General features: G+C 42.9%; 1 protein-coding gene across 1 annotated transcript; it reads right to left on the reverse strand.

The window, feature by feature from the left end:
* Positions 1–1978: 1978 nt before the first annotated feature.
* Positions 1979–16205, reverse strand: PLD4 (phospholipase D family member 4). Its single transcript, XM_021528934.3, has 11 exons — positions 15837–16205; positions 13113–13202; positions 10763–11001; positions 9910–10093; positions 9495–9615; positions 9011–9138; positions 8642–8842; positions 8091–8230; positions 4940–5105; positions 3834–3930; positions 1979–2600 (listed from the first exon to the last, which is right to left on the reverse strand). Exons 1-11 carry the CDS (start codon positions 15837–15839, stop codon positions 2383–2385), a joined length of 1587 nt encoding a protein of 528 aa, XP_021384609.2. The 5' UTR covers positions 15840–16205; the 3' UTR covers positions 1979–2382.
* Between the last annotated feature and the right edge of the window lie 2681 nt (positions 16206–18886).

Below are 18886 nucleotides of genomic sequence, written 5' to 3' on the forward strand. Positions count from 1 at the left end.
CACTGTAGCCACAAGGCACTGCACCAAGAGCTTCCAGAGGTGATCCTGCTGGGGGAGCAGTGCAGCAGCTCCTCCTGAAAGCCCCTGCAGTGAAGCAGAGCCAATTAACACTCCTTGTACTCCCTCGTCACACAGGCACCTGAGATGAGCTGATCAGGGGAGAGTATCCATGCTCAAGAGCCAAAACAGTGACCTTTTCTAGACATGAATAAACCAACACTGACAAAAATGTGAACAGCCTACAGTTAGACTAGAAAATCATAGAGTATCCTGAGTCAGAAGGGATTCACAAGGTCCAGCTCCTGGCTCTACACAGTACAACCCCAAGAATCTCACCACATCTTCAAGAGTGTATTTAAAACACTTCTTGATGTGACAGCTTTCCTGGGGAGCCTTTCCACTGCCCAGCCACCCTCTGGGTGAAGAACCTTTTTCTAATAGCCAATCTGCACAAGGATGATGCTAATAAATGGCATTAGAAGACCCAGGATACATTCAGTACAGTCCTTAGCTTGGAGAAATCACAATCTAAATGAAAGACATAAGTAAGAGGTGAATGAATAAGGACTATTATTAACCCTGTTTCATAAATAGAAAAAAATTGAGACTCAAAGCCTGGTTATAATTTACATGATACTCTACCTTTCTAATAGAAAACAAGTAAATGAGAATCAAGGTGTGAGCAAGCTTCAAAAGTCCCACAAGTAACCAGGGCAATATTCCCAAGTTCCTCTTAGATCAAGTTCATTGTACTAATTGTAAACTTCCCATATGTAGAGGAAAACCAACAGTGATGTCAGTATAGAAAACAGAAGAGCACTCTCCTAAGCATCCATTCTTCATTTATAAGTGAAACATTAACCCACCTGAGGTTTATGTGGCCATAAGAAAAATTCTGCCAGCTTGTACAGAAACTTTGTGGCACTGAACAACTAATCCAGCACTGTCAGCTTTGAGCTCCCAAGCAGAAGAAAGTTTCTTCTTACTCCTGCAATAGCTATCCCTGCCGAAACAGAAAACACAGCTTGGAGTGCCATCTAGAGGAATGCACTCCTCTACAGAAAACTGTTTTGTGGGTGGAAGATGTAAGGTCTCAAAGGTGGTGGAAGATGTAATGTCTCAACGATTTTCAAGCTAACTCTAGTAAGGAAATAGGGTGTGAGAGCACGAAAAGCACCTGCATGTTATTCAATATTTTGGCATGTATGTGAATACTCCCAAAATTTCAGTGATGTCTGTACATGTAACTACATGTCTTAAAGAATCTGCCACAGTAACACGAAGCATTGATTTGTAATGATGGATAAAATACTCCAAGAAATCTTGGAAGTATCTGAAAAAATAGCTAAGGAGCAGTCTGGAAACTAAAAAAAAGGAACATTGATGGGGGTCATCTCTAAAAGTCCTTATTTCTATGGGGATTTTTGTGTATGCACAGCCCTGGCAAGGCTCCAGCCCAGTGTCACTCACTGCTGGAGCACGAGCCCTGCTCTCCTCTCCTGTCACCTCAGAAAGTCACCCAGGGCAGAGCTGGGGTGGATATGGATTCAAGCACCAGATGGCTCAGGGCTGTGGTCCCTGGGTGAGTGCAGGAGGAAAGGCAGCCCAGAGACACACCACTGCTCAGGGCCAGCACCAGGGCAGCCCAGAAGGAGCAAGGAGGCTCTCCAAGCCCTGCCCACAGTGCAGGTGGGACGCCCTAGCCACGACAGCACCCATGTAGAAGCTTTGCCCTGCTCCCCATCCTGTTTGCTGCACAAGACAGACACACAGACATCTAAACATCCCCAGACTCCAGGGCAGCTGAGCGGGAAACTGGCCCCAAAGTTTAAATCCCAGATATTCATCTCTAGCAGTCACTTAAAAACAGGTAATCTCTAATTTTTTCAACCAACATTAATCTCTGTATCTCTATTTTCTAAATTCTTTTAAAAATCTGCCCTTGCTATTGCAGGTGATCATATACATGGCTGAAATATTAAGGTGGCCAGGAGTTTATTAAAAATGCTTAAACACATGTAAGCAAACACTGTTAATGTAACCTCTAGGTTGAAATATATAGTTTCTAAAGATAAAATAGCAGAGCAATAATGATCTCTGTCTCTGATATTTGCTTGAATGCCAGACAGCTTGTCGTACAACTGTATCCATTTCATTAACTCTGCAATGAGGTAATCACACACAAAAAAAAAAAAAAAAAATCAAACCTCACACATTGACTAGTGGTTTTACAGGTAGAGTCAACTATCAGAAATTCACATGTCACCAATGTGAATGCTACAAGGAAGTGATTTCTCTGACAAAGACAAAAAGAAGAGTTCCTTGATTTGCATGTGAACAAGATTCAAATGCATTTTTTTGTTTCTATTTTAAGTGCACATTTCAATTCACTTCAGGGTCTGCATCCCAGTTACAGTCTTTCTGTCCCTGCACATCTTCCAGATTCACCGCATATTTGGAATTCCAGTCTCGCTCAAAAAGATTTTTCAACTGCTCCTGGATAGGTTGTTGCTTTCTTTGCAGGTTGGTTGAATTCTGTTTGATAATTAGTCCCACGCCAGCTGTATCAGTGAAGTAGTTTTCTGACCAATTGGAAGTCCCTATGCAATGGAAAAGTAGCTGATTAGAAAACATTAATTTCCCAGTGTTCTGTTTGATCTCTGGGCTTTGTTGATTCGCTCTATGACTGCAAATCTCATTAGGACCAACGAGGCAGCAAAAATCAGGTCACCTCCTTCTTATGCCAGACCTCAGGTTTTGAAAACTTGGTATTAACTGCAACCTTGAGGGTTCATAACCTTCTGATTCATTACAGCCTGTGACAGAATGCACAAATCTACTCATAAACATGGTAATAAAGTGCAATATTTGAGTATTAAGAGAAGTAAGAGCCAGTGTTTGACATGGGTTTCAGTGTTTAAAGAAAAAGTCTTTAATTTACTTAATTCTCATCACTTGTTAAAGGAAAACAAAAGGAGAAACTGGACTCCTGATCAATAAACCCTCGGGAGCTGTTCTGAGCTTGACATGCAAAGCCTGCTTCTAAACCAGGCAAAGCTGGAAATCCAGCTGCAGACCTTGTCTAGGGCTCTCTCCAAAGCTACCCCAGCTCAGAAAATCAAGCACTGTGAACAATACACATTTTATCACTTACGCATTTCCCCTCGTGATCGCCTTAGCCAGAAAAATCTGTCAATTCTAGAAGGTGCTTAGGCATGAAAACAAATCATCTGCATATCTGCCTTCAAGTATAAAACAAGTTATTAAAGCATTGAAGGCAATTGGAGCTGTAAACCCTCAGCCAGCTGGAAGATCAGGCTATTTGCTGGTGTGTATTGCTGGGAGGATGAGCTGGCTGAAATGACAGAGCGCTTTCACATCTCCTTTTTAGAGAATGAAATGTAAACACCATCCCAGCTTTAAGGAACAGCACACAGTTGACATTACTGTTTTCTCATTTCCTTTCCTAAACAGTGCATAGAATTAATTCCTCCCAGCAGTTCCTTTTTATTAAAGCACTATAATGTTATATACTGGAGCACCAGCTATCCCTGTGTCACTCTGAGCACACAGGCTGTGAAATTCCCACTGTGCTTGTCACAGGCTGTGCACTCAGCCTTGTCATGCTCTGCTCCTAATGGCTCACAATCATATGAAATAATCTCATACTGAACTTGACCTACATTCTTTTCTCCCCTTCATATCTGTACTTTACCTAGGACAGTCTTTGCTTTATATGGCAAAATGAGGTATTTTTTTGGTATTGCAGCTGATCAGTCTAAGTCCAGTACATCTGGAGATACTGTGACTATTTGGAATAATGGAATACATACCAATGTAGGCTACTTTATCAGTGACCATGTATTTGTTGTGATTTACTCTCCCATGAGGAATGTTTGTGTGATTCAGAACAGGAACAATGAAGAGTTTCTGGAGGGAGAGAAAATAAAACTATTAACACAAATACTAGAGTGAGGAACAGACATCATGATTGGACAGTACATGTTTTCTATGGTTTCAAAGAATAGAAGAGCATGGGAAGAACAAAAGAGAACATACTGCTCTCTGTTATTGAATAGACCATAGAAGAGATTTTACTTCTATCCAAGAAAACTAGCAAATAATACTTCCACTATACATAAAACTGGATAAGCAATTAAGATCAGATACAGAAAATGTTTGCCTCACAATGTTCCATTAGTGGCACAGCTATTATCATTACAGGGCAGACAATAAAATGCAGTTTTAGGCAGCTGTTTAATAGATTGCATTTACCACTGATTGCTGCTCTTATTTTGTGTGAGAATGGGCTGATCACAGACACAAGGGGCACTGTAGGCAACTACTATAATGCCTAACTTTTTGTGTTAACTCTTACCAAAATCTACATTTCCCTTTTTATTTTTTCCCTGAAACTCACTCCTCCTTCTGTGATATTTCTCTGTTGTGATTACTGCATCATGTTGGGAGCATCCACACCATCCCCACTCCACCTGATGCATTCCAGCCTAATGCCTAAAGCCTGTGTGCAATATTTAGTGTTTAAGAACAGATCTATCTGTATAGGTTGACAGCAGAGCCCTCAATTTTTAAAAAACTGATAACAATTTGAGCAATTTAATATATGCCATGCAGGAAAAGGTCTCTGAGAGGAGCATTAAGTTATCATACAAACTGTTACTGTCACAGTGCTCAGCAAAAGGAACTGCCTGGATAATGTCTCAAGTGCCACAGCCAGGCACATACCTGATATCACTAGTAGCTTGAAATAGCTGCTTCCTCAAAGATTATATATTGGGCCTTATTTTCACTAAAATAGGAAGCAGTCACTGCAAAAACAGACAACCTGCTTCTCTAAAAGCTAACTTTAGTACACACAAGCAGCAGCTTATTCTCAGGAATCAGTGTGTCTTTCCAAAATCAGGTTTCTTATTCATACCACGTCGACGCTGATGTGGGCGAGTGGGTTGTTGAGAGCACGCAGGGACCTCAGATAGTGGAGCATGGCTGGGTCAGTGTATGCCCAGCAGCTGACCAGGAGCCTGACTTGCACTCTGTGGTTGAAAGCTGCACGTCTCAGGGCATTGTCAATGGCTGGCCAGTATCTGCAGAGATGGAGGGGGGTGCAAAAAGGGATTTTTTTTTTAAAACAGTTCACTAGAAAGCTGTGAAGTTAAACTGAAACTATGAGTGATGATGCACAGATGGGATTTCTGATGTCTATTAAGTGTCTTCCCTGGAGGTACAAGCAAGGTTTCTGCCTTCTACCAAGTCCATTCTTTTCACAGAACGTGTTTGGAGACCTCCAGACTCTGCCAAATTGGGGTGAAATTCATCCAAAAGTTTAATTCTTAGTAAAGTGCACATACAGATACACACACAGCATGGTGCCACCATGCTTATCTCCTAAGGAAGCTAAAGAAAACAATAGCAACTCCAGGGTAAAGCCAGTTCATACAGCACAGAGTAAAAAGGGCAGTACAGAGCCCAGAGGAAAGTCTAAGAACCATCGTGCAGAATATGGCTTTTTCAGGCCCCTGTAGATTATTTCCAGTGTCTGCAGTGGTCCTGTGCCATCAGCCAGTGTGGGCAGGCTCCATCCATCCCTCCCCACCTCTCCCCATCCTCACTGTGTGTGCCCAAGGTAATGGACACAGCTGTGTCCATGTTCCCTGAACATGGGAAAATCCATTTTCCTGACACTTGTGTTGGCTGTAGCTATGGGGAACATTTTTAGCATCCTTCACCCAGCTACACAACACTAAGAGCTGGACAGTGTGCATCCCAGGGCTGGGAACTCCAAACACCCACGTGGGATTTTCATTGCATAGATCCTGACAAATGCTGCACAGAGAGAGATGAGCATGTTTAGTACAGATTGGAGGGCTGATACAGAGAGAGGTCCAGCATTTGCTCACAGTCCCATGAGCAATGATGAATTAATTTGCCTAGCTTAATCCTTTTGGTCTTATGCACAAAGGCCTGAATTCTCTAATCCTCCCCCGTGCATCGTCCTATTGCAATCAATGGCCTGGCCACGTGCTCTGAGGCTCAGGCTTGACTTATAGATCCTGAAAAGCTTGGAAAATCATGCTATTTGAAATGTAATTTTTGAATGGTTTCAATTTTTAAAATATATCAGCTTCTAGTTGATTAACACTCAGGCATTAGACAGCAGCTTTGTTCCCTCTGCCTCAGCTGCTGGAGGAACCTAACCTGAACTAATCAGCTCCAATTCAAGGCACTACAGCTGGTTGCTGTGGAGATAGCCCGAGGCCCTGTGCTGCTTTCCCTGGGCCTTTCAAACTCTTGTTTGCATCTGATCAGCCCTAGGTGTCACAAACTGTGGATTAAGCCTTCAGATGAAGAATGAGTATTAATGCACTCAGTCCTAAGGGGGAAAAGAGACTTTCTGGGAACTTATTCCCAGAAAGAAGAGTGGATTCTCAGAAGATGAGAAACCCAGAAACTCGATTGTATTACATATAAACTGAAAGTCCTCTGAGGTGTTTGATTTATTAAAGGTATCCTCCAAGTAAAGGCTAGTCTCAAGATTTTGTTTCTTGAATAGTAGAATTATCTGTGTCTATTATCCTAAAATCTTCCTCATAACACACCTGTGCCTCAGCTGAACAACAGAGGCCTTACACAGTTGTGACAGAGGGACATAATGCATGGTATCCTGGATAAACGGCAGCCTAGAGATTACCCTATTCCACAAGACCTGTTGTACATAATTCTTCCACTTGAACTTCTTTCTCAGATTTTTTAGGTGGTTGGAAAACTCAGAAATGTTGTAAGCAGATCATTCAGAGCACTTGACTGCACACGAACATCCCAATTCAAGCACATGTAAGAGGATTTGGGAGTCTCAGTGCTGCCCCATGACTGACTAACCTTCTGTGCTGCCCAGGTTTGGGTTCATGTGCAGAGCCTGCCTGGTTCTGCTGTGGCCTTGGGCAGTTTCTGGGGCCATGGCAGTGGTTCACCACGCCCAGGCTCAAGGCCAGGAGGGGACTTTGAGCAGCCTGGTCTGGTGAAAGATGTCCCTGCCCATGGCATGGGAGGGGAGGAAGGAGGTGGTCTGCAGCCCAAACCATTCTGTGATTCTGTGATTACTCCAGATCACCACTATCACCTTATTTCTGAAGCTGCTGCTGGAACTTAGATGGAATTGTTAAACACAAAACAAAAACCTCAAACAACAACAACAAACCCTCAACAACAGCAACAAAAAAAAAATACACCAACCCCAAACAAACAAAAAACCCAAAAAATTATTTTAGAGGCTGTTTCAGCTCTCACTGCAAAGGTCAGGAGAGTCAAGAACTACCCTCTAAACTACTGGTCAGGTGCATCAAGCAGGAAATAGAGCAGGAAATCAAGACTCTTCAGAAGTAAAGGACAGCAAGAAAGAAAAATGGGAGCAAGAAAGGAGAGCACAGCAATGTTTTCTCTGAAAAAAACTGATGTCAGATATATTTCTGGTGTTTCCTTCCCTCTCAATTCATATGTTGAATTTTGGAGGACGCTGGACCTGTCTGTCCCTAGTATGGCATTTCACAGATTTCTGCTGTGTGTAGAGCAAAGGAGGGTGCTCTAAAACACCAGCAAAGCACACAGGTATTGGTAATCATCCTTCCTGCAGCATCAGGACTGGAATCACAGAATCCTAAAATTGTTAGGTTCTGGAAAAGACCTTTAAAATCATGAAGTCCAACTCTCAGCCCAGCACCAGCACCATGTTCACCACTAAACCATGTACTCAAGTGCCATATCCACAGAATTTTTAAACACTTCCAGGGATGGTGGCTCCACTACTTCCCTGGGTAGTCTGTTCCAATACCTGACAACCCTTTCCATGAATTTCTTTTTCCTAACATCCAACCTAAACCTCCCCTGGAACAACTTAAGGCCGTTCCCTCTCATCCTGTCCCTTGGTGCCTGGGAGGCACAGTCTGCAGGATGGTTGTGAATGCAGAGCAAAGGCTCTCTCCATTCTGAGTATTTGCATTGCAGAAGGAGGGGAATCATATAATTTTTTCTTTAAATAGTACAAGTAGCTGATTTGCTCAGGATTAAAAATGTACCTCTTTGGCTGAACAAAACGGCTGGTGGGGAAATATTCCATAACAGAAACATAGACAAACTTCTCTGCCCAACTGATAATACTGAGTATAGCAGAGAGGTCATGGGTACGACCTTTTGGACAAAAAGCTGGAGGAGAAGCCTGTAAAAAAAAATAAAAAGAAAGAAAATTAGTAGATCAGTGATTTAATTTTTTTTTTTTAACTTCAGACCCCTTTATGTTTAGATCTGTCTAATTTTCATTCAGATATCCCAGAGCACTTGAGATGGACCACCATGCCTTTCCTCATGCCTTCCATATCCTGCTGGGTCAGATACTTACTGATATATTGAGCCTACAGGTGGTTAAAAGAGACCTGCATGCTGTTCCTGCCACACAGTTTGACAGCTTATGCTGGGTTTATCCCTATCCTTTGAACTGTTCCAGGGAAACCTAAGGAACAAATTATTATCCACCTGGAACACAAGCAACTGAGGAGGACTGCTGAAGAAACTTTCCTGCTCAATCCTTAAACAGTTTACAGTCAGCTATATTATTTTCAAACATACTTACAGAAAAATAGGTTTCTGTCAAGATTCCATTAAATTCTACTTCCAGAGGCTGATGTTTGTTAATCTGGGTTGAATAATTAAGAGGCCAAGGGCTTGGGATGGTAGCATTAGGATATCCAACATCCCAGTAGGTACTAAATGTTTTCCAGAGGTCTTGGGCCAAGCAGCTGCAGTTATACATCACAGCACCAAACTCCTTCACCTGCAAAGAGAGCAAGCTGTGTCACAGCCCCAGAAGGAGCCACCTTCAGGGGTTTCTTTGCTATTTCTTATGCTCTGACAATATTTTACATCATTATGATTTTTCTCTTTTATCTGCTAGGACATGAATTTTCCCCCAGATTTTTGAATATACAGCAGCAGACATTACCTGAGATAAAGATCTCCAGTCCATGTTTGCACTACCAATATATATGTGTTTCATGTCTACTATCCAGAATTTGCTATGCAACACTCCTCCTGTCAAACGTCCAAAATCAATCTTTTTCACCTGAGCCCCTGAAGAAAGATGGAGAAGGGGAAAAAAGAGTTTAGATACAAGATGGAGATGGTTCTTCAACAGCCAGAACACATCTGCATGTCTGACTCTTGAAGGCAGTAACAGCTACCAAAACTCACAAGCACTTATTCCTGGGAACACAGTAACTTGAAAAAAAATATGCAAAATGTGAACATTTAGAAAATCCTAAAGAGCACGGCAACACAGAAAGAAAGCATGAACTAATGAGCAAATAGTGCTTGTCCTGTGAACCCATTGAAGCACTATATCAGAAGAGGCCTTGGAGACCACTTTCCCACAAATGCCTTTTTGCAATACAGAAGCTGTGAGTGGATCACTGAAGGGAAATAATTACCTTTTTCCTCCAAAAGCTCAAGGTCCCTTGATTTTGTAGCCAGAGTTGGTGAACTTGCTGCAATATACAAAGAGACATTCTCTGCAAGTAACCTCTCAAACCTCTGCAGAATATCTTCACCCTGTGTGGTACATTGTTATTTTTTATATTTTGTTACAGAAGCTGTAGTAAGATGTATGCAAGGGCAGTGTTACTAATGGGTACTTTATTTGAAGAACACCAGCACAAGGAAGGTCAGAATTTTCACTATTTCAGTCTGACTTGACTGAAGGAGGAAAGTTGGAGTGTTGCTTCAGAACAGCATGGAAAACCTTCCTGGATTTGCAGGAAGAGTTAAGCAATGTCTCTGGGAGACAGACCACATGGACATGAGGAAAAACAACCACAGACGTGCTTGCTGTTGATTTTACCTTACCTGCTTGGAGGAGGAGTCATTGACCCCAATATCCTTCCCAGTAAGAGACCAATAGTAAGAAGCCACGTGCACTTGTTCCTGGGCTAGATCGAGCAGCCTCGTCCAGGCTTGGTACAAGGGTTTGGCTGCAGTGCTGTTTATCTCGAAGGGTAAGTCATAAGGAACATTTTCCACGAGTTCAAAGCTGCAATGGCAATGCTGTGTTGTGAAGCAAGTGACTGTGACCCCAACAGGACACCAAGCATCAGTCAGGCCACATAGTTGGCCATGCTGGGTGTCAGCCTCCACAGCAAGCAGGGTGAGCTGGACAAACAGGCTGGGAGTGCTCTCTACCCCTGGTTTTTGTAGCCAGGCTTATATTGTTGTACAGCGACCTCCCCAGTTCAGCAGAATGGTTTCTCAGTAGCCGTTCTGAGCTTTTTATTTCACCATGCCTGAGATGTGGAGAGAAGGAAGCCCCCATAGCTGGGTGTTGCTAGGGTACCCTCTTCACCCTCTCCCAGCACAGACATTCCCCATTCCCTGCCCCTCCAGCATCTGAGAAACCACTGCTCTGCCAGCTGGTCACTCTGCTGTGACAGAAAAGGAGGATGGCTGGGGGTGGCAGAGGAGGAACTGAGATGAGATGAGCATACAAGCATAGGACTGGGAGAGGAGCTGTGACACTGACCCTACTGTCCCTCACAGCAGCAAACTACCAATTACCCAATGCCTAACAGCACCCCCACTCTTCCCAAATTAGTGGTGTTTCATCACTTATGATACAGTGGGAAGAGAATAAAACCCATGCTGATATTATCAGTACTGCAACTATTACTCCCTCTGGTGATGACTTCTCCATGTGCCATCTAACCTGCAGGACTCATTGGATTTCTTGGTGCCCTCCTCGGTTATTGTGGTTCTTGGGAGATCTCCATAGAGTCCTTCTTCCTCTGGGAGATCTCTGTACAGTCCTTCTTCCTCCTCCACCTTTCTGTAAATGCTGACAACTGCTGCTTCTTCTCCATCAGCATCAACTCTGCTGTCCACACTCAGGAAGTAAAAAGCCATCAGGACAAGACCAAGCATCAGAATTGCCCCTAAGATTAGAAACTAGAACAGAACCCAGAGAGGAGAAGATTATTTAAGTGATCACCAAGACATTGATGTACCAGCTAATGGATGACTACCTGTGCAGATGAATAAATCACAATCTCTGAATAGGAGATCTCCTTGCAGCTACTGCCAGACAGTTCTTAGGTGCAGCACTGAAAGTGAGGAACAACTGTTCAAGGTCTCTTGGCCAGGGCCCTGAGCAACCTGATCTAGTTGAAGATGTCCCTTCTCTCTGCAGGGGGATTGGATTAGATGACCTTTGAAAGGTCCCTTTAAACTCAAATGAGGTGCAGTGAGAGGGACCAAAACTTGCTTAAATTATTCACGTTGAAACCCCAAAATCAGGGAAGAAAGGTAAACAGAGAGACAGGAGAATAAATTGAAGAAAGGAAATGCTAAAAACAAAAGAGAAAATTCTGAAACTAAGTGAAAACAATAAAAGCCAATGGGATGACATGACATGCAGGGAAATGGACCAGAGCTTGCCCAATTGATCCTCATTGAAATGGCAAGATTTCTTTCCCTTTCCTGAAAGGAAGGATTTCCTGAAATTTCATGAAATCTTGCAATGAGAGAATCAAGTGGAACAAACACTCTGGAAAGGAGATATGATCAAATAAAGTGCAAAACAAAAGAAAAAAAAATTGGAAATGGATTGGTGTTGGTTTATGTGACTACTGTGATTTTTCCATGTTTTGGTTTAATATTTTTGTGCCAACATATCAATCCTTTGTTTTTTCCCCAAACTTTGTGATTATTTTGTCACTGATTAGCTTTATTTTAGCACAGGACCAATGGACGTTCAACAAAATTTCTACCAAAGTCAAAACAGGGAAATTTCTAACACAAGTTTAGCTGTGGGATTAAGCCAAGCACTACCATAAAAAGGAAGTTTGTGCTTTCAGGGGAGAAAAAAGAAGCAGAAAGTGTCAGAGGCAGAGGCAGAAAGACATTTTGTGGTTTCTGAACACGTTCTGGTTTTGTCTTAAACCTCCCTTAACTGAAACTACACAGATCTCATTTATCCATGTGCACAGTATTCCCATGTCATTCTAGTGTGCTTTCTTTTTTTTCCTGAATGTAGATGGAAAAAAAAACAAAAGTAGCCTGGCTACCTGGTAGCTTCAGGTCTGCAGTCCAGCTGCTCACATGCTGAAAATTACAGCACCAGGCTCTAAATGCTGCCCTGTACCGAGCAGGAAAAGACAACCAGCCACACGTGCAGATCTATTCCCCCCCCAGTAATTATCATGTCTGGCTCCCCATGGCAATCTGTGGGAGCTGGAACCATCCAGCACCCTGTGATAGGCAACATGGACTTCAGAGCTGAGCTTCTGAGCTTCCAGGCAGGAGAACTGAGTCTGGGGGTGGTCATGAGGCTGTGGCCATAAATCTGAGCTAAATCAAGCACATGGGAAAACCACACAGAAACCACTTGCCTCTGAAAGTTTCTGTTTCATTTTCTATGTAGATAAAGCTTCTTGCTTTTAATCTTCTCTGCTTTGCTCAAAATCTACAGTGCTGACATGGATTTCAGGCTGTGATTTGAATAAAATAATCATCTTTAAGTTATCTACTTAAATTTTTGCCCTCTGGCTTGTTCTCCACATTACCACAAAAAAAAATCTCACCCATTTTTAACAGATCCACATTTCATCACATGAACACATTAGCAAGACTTAGACAGGTTTTAGAAGACATTTCTAAGGTAAAAAATCTATTTTGAAGTCACATCATGGCTGTCACCATGCTACACACTGTGATGTCCAGGTACTCTGGACATCTGAATAAATGAACAAATGAATACATGAATAAATGCTGTGCCAGTGGTGGAAGTGAGGCTGTTTGTGTGAGCATGGTTTCCTTGTCCTGAGCCAGACAGAGCTGCAGGATTTATCTCCACATTACTCCCTCTGGGCAAGGTTTGATCAGTCTACCAGATAAATCAGTGAGGGTTTTGTCACTCAAGTGTTTACAAATAGGATTGAAACCTACTTAGATTTCTAAAATGGCCAATAAAATCATTCTTCTTAACCTGTTATTTCTTTTCAGAAATGTCAGCACAATCTCAGCTCCTGTAAGCAAATGTGGTGTATCCCAATAATTACCGTTTTGACGTCTTTTTGATTGTTCACGCCTAATTTCATGTTGGAGGACTCATTAAACATCAGGGATGTTTTTAATGCTTTTTTCACAATCTGAAAAACAGAAATGTATGCAAGGGGAAAAATAAAGCTTTATGACAACATTTGTGTACACTCAATTACAGATAAAAAGTGCGGGTTACTGCTACTGCTTTACACAGTGCTCTGAGATTTGAGTGTGGATCTGTGCAACACCCTCCCTGTATTATGGGTCTTGAGTGACATTAACAAATCCCAAAGTGACAGAGAGATATGTCCCCATAGTTTTTCCCCAGTGCTGTCTACACACAAAAATCCCTGCAGTAATTAATGTGCAAACAACTGCATCGCTGCCTCTTCCAGCCATCCTTCAACACCCACTTTTGTCCTGTTGCAAGTGAACATATTTGCCAACAAGCAGTAATTAAATGCAGAAGCAGTGGGTGATAGTTTGCAGCATCAGTCTCATCCTGCATGTGACTCTGTCGGGCTTCTGCTCTCTTCCTGTGCCCGTGAGTTGTCTTCAATGCCAGTGCCTCTTCCAGAAGTGACTCTGCTAAGGGGACAGAGACCAGGCTGAAATACAAACTCCCCTTCTCCCCTGTTGCAGTCATGACTCTGGAAAATAAGTTATCTTCTTTTCCTTCTCAGGCAGTATTTCTCCAATCTTGTGTTTCCATCAGCAGAGGCAACCAAATACCAAAATATGCCAATATGGCACCAGATGGCCAGACAGGGGGAGTTGGCACTTGCCTATTTTACCTTCTCAAAAACTTGACACATGCCCAGTGGGTCATGAATCATCCCAGCATTGGCAGAGGTGAATTTACCCCACAGGAGCCTGATGACACTTTTCATTCTCAGAAGCAAGAAGCAAATCCTGGGGTACAGCAGATCTCAGAAGGTGCTACCAGATGATACCACCACCTGTCCAGTCCCTGCCTCTGACCCCTGAGCCACGGGGCTTTTGTAGCCTGGAGGATGAACCTGCTGCAGTGGCATTGGATGTGGAGCTGCTCTGTGGGTGGCCACACTCAAGTTTTCTGTAGGAAGGATCCTGCCAGACCTGTCCCATCCATCTTGCCATGTGTTCACAGCTTTCCTCACCTGAACTGGGTGGGCTTATGGTGCCTGCCCATAATGAGAGAATGACAAAGATGGAAAAAGTGGAGACAGAAGAAAAGGTACAAACACTCCTGCTTAAAAGCAGGACTGGAGCTGCATAGAAAAAGCCCTGTTTCCACTTCAGGACCTGTTATATTGTTGTTATCAGCTGCAATCACTCCAGCAGGGCCCACTTCCCAAAGCAGTTTTACTCACACTTTTCACTGTCACTCCTGTTTGCTGCCCCAGGCTCAGCTGCAAGCTTTTCTACTAGAAATAGTTACAAATGCTGGCAGGTAAGCATCCATTCTCCCAGCCCTGGAGAAATGGAGTGGCTGCCAGCAGTGAAGGACAGTTGGCCATTCCCATAGCTCTGAAATCCCAGTTCATGTTTTCAACACTGTATAAAGACCCAAAGAGCTGACAGCCCAAGCAGATGGGGGATATAACCCACCACAGAGAGAAAGGTGTGTGACACAAACAGACATGGGAGGAAATGGTCACACTCCAACCCAGAAATCTTAGTGGGAAGAAAGGGAAGAGACAGGAAGATGTGAAAGAGTTGGGTAGAAAGTGAGGTAAAGATATTTTAAAAGAGGAGAAGAAAGGCATCTGACAAACAGCAGCAGCTCTTCAGGCTGGGCCAGGAGAGCCCACTGAGGCTGCAGGTCACACTCTGCAGCCTGTGACTTTGGCACAGCTGTCCCAGTCAGCTGGGCTGGCCAGGAACAGCCACCGTGAGTGTCCTCATCACAGAACTGGAGCTGAGAGCTGTCCCTCTGGCTCCCTTGTCCCTCTGGCTCCTGAAGTCACATCTGGTGACCCAGGCAGTGTCTTGGTAAGAAACTGCAGGTATCAGTGCTATTAGAGCCACATGATGGCCTCAGATGGATGGAGCTTACCAGAAACAACTTGTTTCACTTCTCTTTTTCAGCAACAGCTACAAGATGTCTTCCAAAAGCAGCGTTTTTCTTAAAATATGAAGATGAACAGATTTTGTATGTGCTGTGATAGAATCATCTACCATTCTGCTCAAACAAAGCCCTTCCTGATGTTTTTGACTGGTGATGGGCTGAAGTCCCACCTGCTGTACAGAAGTTCTGAGAACTGCTCTAAAACAGTTTAATTTTCAAGAAGGGAAACATCACAGACAAAACCAGAACTCCTAAGAATAATACTGTAGCTAGTCAGCAATTACCTACAGCTCCCTCAAAGCTTTCAGGGCTCTACCAGCTGCCAGTTTCAATGACTGAATGAACTTCATCCAAGAGCAATAAATATAAGCACTACTTAGCATTGCTTCACAGGCTGGGACACCAGCTAATACCAGTCTGCTGAGTACCCACAGGACACTGCTGTTTATAACATTAAGGTTGCTTTCTCCTTGCCTCTGAAAGACTTTGAGTATTCTGAAGTACTCTTGGTACTTCTTTTCTCCACCAGCAACGAATTGTGTCAGACTTTGAATTTCAAACAGAAGAATGTGATTTTTCACTCTACCAAATCCTCCCCAGGAGCTGTTTGAAGTTCCTCAGATGAACAAGGTGCATTCATCTCTCCATGGCTACCCCCCAGCTCTCTCAAGATGATGACAAATGTACTTACCATCCTGGAAAGCCTCCTCTTGTGTGGATGTCCCACTGTATTCTGAAGTTACTCCCAGCCTTTTGTACAAAAGGCAATACTCATGCTCTGTCAGCACATTTGTTTAGGGTTCTTCTGGTTTTTTCCCCCTCCTGCTGTAGATCACTTCCTCTTAGACACCCAGTTTCACAACATGTACTGACAGAGTACTAAATTATCCTCCAGTTGTTGTGACCCTGTTCTTAAACTCCAGATCCTGATCTTCTCTTGTTTGCCATAACTTGCTCTGTTGGATGGCAGAGCATCCACTCAGTGGTGGAAAGTCAGAGTCCACATCAGCATGAGAAGACACCGGTTGGAAGGACTGCTTGGTTTTGGTGCTGTTAGCAGCCCAAACATGCCTCTATTTTCACTGCATTATTCTTAACTAGAATCTTCATTCTAAGCAGGCAAACAAACCCTCCAAAACAACCTCTCTGCAAAGTTTTTCTTGAAAGCACAAACACAAGGGAGCAAGCCAGCTCCTTTGAAACAATGCAGTCCTCATCTTGAACACGTGGCATTTGGAATTTGCAGTTGAGGGGTTATATCTGACATTGAGTTTAGGGCAGTTTCTAAGAAATTATGCCTTCTATAAAAATCCAAAGGCTGCACCTCAGCTGACACAAATCACAAATCACTCTGCTGGTTTTCTCCAGGCAGCCTCTCGTTCCTACTGAACCCCAGGATGCAGTTCCCTAGTGCAGTACCAGAGGAAGGATGCTGTAAGGAGTCAATGGAGAGACAGCTTGGAACACAAGGCTTTAGCACACCTTATTAAACTCCTGAAGGTGGAAAAAACAAGGAGCCAGAGGATAGGTCTGGTACAACAGAAAGACAGCTTTCCCTGGGAAACTGCAAATGCCATGAGTCTTCTGCTTTCCTCAAGACTAAAACACAAGCATGAAGTCAAAGAAGCCCAAAAAGTAATTAGTGGAGCAGATAGGACACCTCTCTGCCCAGCCACCTCACTCCTTAATTTACTGCTATGCACAGATCACTGATCATGGGAGCCATCCCAAATCTCTGGATTTACAACAGGACTTAAAAACAAAGCAAAGGCTGCTGCTGTCCCTGTAGATCCAAATTACCAGAAAGCTGAAGGCAGGATCTGCAGCCAGTGAAAAGAGCTCCAAAAAGCCACCCCTGCTAAAGATCCAAATCACCCCCAGGAAGTGTCCCTGGCCCTCAGATGACTTTAGAGGCTGAGCATTCCAACTAAATATTTCAGCAAAGCTCCTGCTTGTGTGCAGGACTGAAATCCTGGTATGAACTGTGTCAGCATGAGTCACAAAAGCTCCGACTGACTTCAGGATCAAACCACACAGGCAGCAGCACCTTTTTATGAAGTTCAGGATTTATCATTTATGTCTCCAATATCACAAGTTCGGTTTAAGAGGGTTGTATCAGAGGAAGAGCAGTTTCCAGGAAAAGGAGTACTCTGTATTTCCCCTCTTTGTCAGCTCTCTAACCACTTGCAGCACTGATAAACTCCACTGTCCTCCATTCCAGCTGCAAAATCCTGGTTTCCTTCTCATCTGATCACATACCAGCACAACCATTCTGCATTTTTGATCCTACTAACAGTTGTAGCTATGACAGATTCAAGATGGAAGAGGATTTATGAGTAGAGTATGGTTCTATTTGACCAATTCATGCAGCTAGGGGGGAAGAAATTAAAAAAAGAATAGCAAGTTTTAGAGCAAACAGGAAATTTTCTTTATTCTTCCTCTTCCCCATCTCTCAGACAAGGCTCTTTCTGCCAGCTGCTCTGGCTGATTTGCCACCATCCCACACAGAAGAAATGCATCTCTTGCTGCACGGTTGGGTGGCATTCTGTGGTTAACACATTCCCTCTAAAAATCATGCCTGGACTTCCAGTTTGTTACAGGGTACATTAAAAGATACAGTGAAGGAGTTTTTCTGCCTGTGTGGGAGGTTTGCTAAGAAGAAACTGCCAATTTAATGCATTCTCATCTCTGAGAGCTAATTATGGACAAAAACATCAGCACCACTGCAGAGATTACTACAAAACTACACTTTCTGTTCCATGAGAACAAGGCTGGGCTGCAAATACCAACAGCTGACAGAAGGATACGAGGCAGGAGTAGTCAAGGTCTGTACCATTGAAAAGTAAAATGCTCTATTTATATTTTGTGCCAAAACATTGTATATTTAAACTAGCTGGGGTGGGGAGGGGAAGTACCCAAAATAAATTATTTCATGTTTAAAACTGGGAAGTGATTCAGCTGACAAGCCAAGGGAAAATTTCAAAGTCCAAATAAAATTGTGATTTGTTTGGAAGTATTTTTCAAGATTTACTCAGTTTGCACTTTAAAAAATATTCAGTAAATTCACTAAGATATCTGACCATGGATTTGAAACACTTAACTTGAAATATTTAACTTATATGGAATAATTTTATTCAGCCTAAAATTAAATACTGAATACCTGCCAGCCATGTTTTGTTTGGAAAAATATTTAGTTGAAAACAAATAAATAAATCTGTGATTCATATAGCACAAGAGACTGCAGAGTCCTTTGCTGTCTCAGTCTTGTCACTCATCTTTTGTAGCACTCACTCTCCAGTCACACCTGGAAAAGACAACCTGCAAATATTAGGAAAATACTTCAGTGTATGTGGGACTCAGATTCAGTCAAAGAAAGAAACTGAGAGTTTCTAGCCAGGCAGACACCTGGGAAAGATCTGGAGGAGAATGTAAATAATTCTTTATCTCTCTTGTTTTTCACATTGTTTATAGTGAAGTTCTATCACTGTGCATCAAGCACTCTGCACCAATGCTTTGAGTTGTTTTCACTTCAGAACCAATGGATTTGGTCCTCACGAAGCTCAGTATAAAAGAGCAGTGTATTTTGAATAAATCAGTTTTACACTCACAGCCTTCTGATCTAGTCAGTCTCTTCATTCCCATCCTGCCTCGACAGCGACAAGTGTATGCTGTGTTGAATGTATTTCCTATTATAAAAATAATATTCCTTCTCTCTTTCTGTGGTTATTGCTCCAAACCTCA

The sequence above is a fragment of the Lonchura striata genome, chromosome 6, assembly GCF_046129695.1.
Source record: "Lonchura striata isolate bLonStr1 chromosome 6, bLonStr1.mat, whole genome shotgun sequence".
Classification (NCBI taxonomy): Eukaryota; Metazoa; Chordata; class Aves; order Passeriformes; family Estrildidae; genus Lonchura; species Lonchura striata.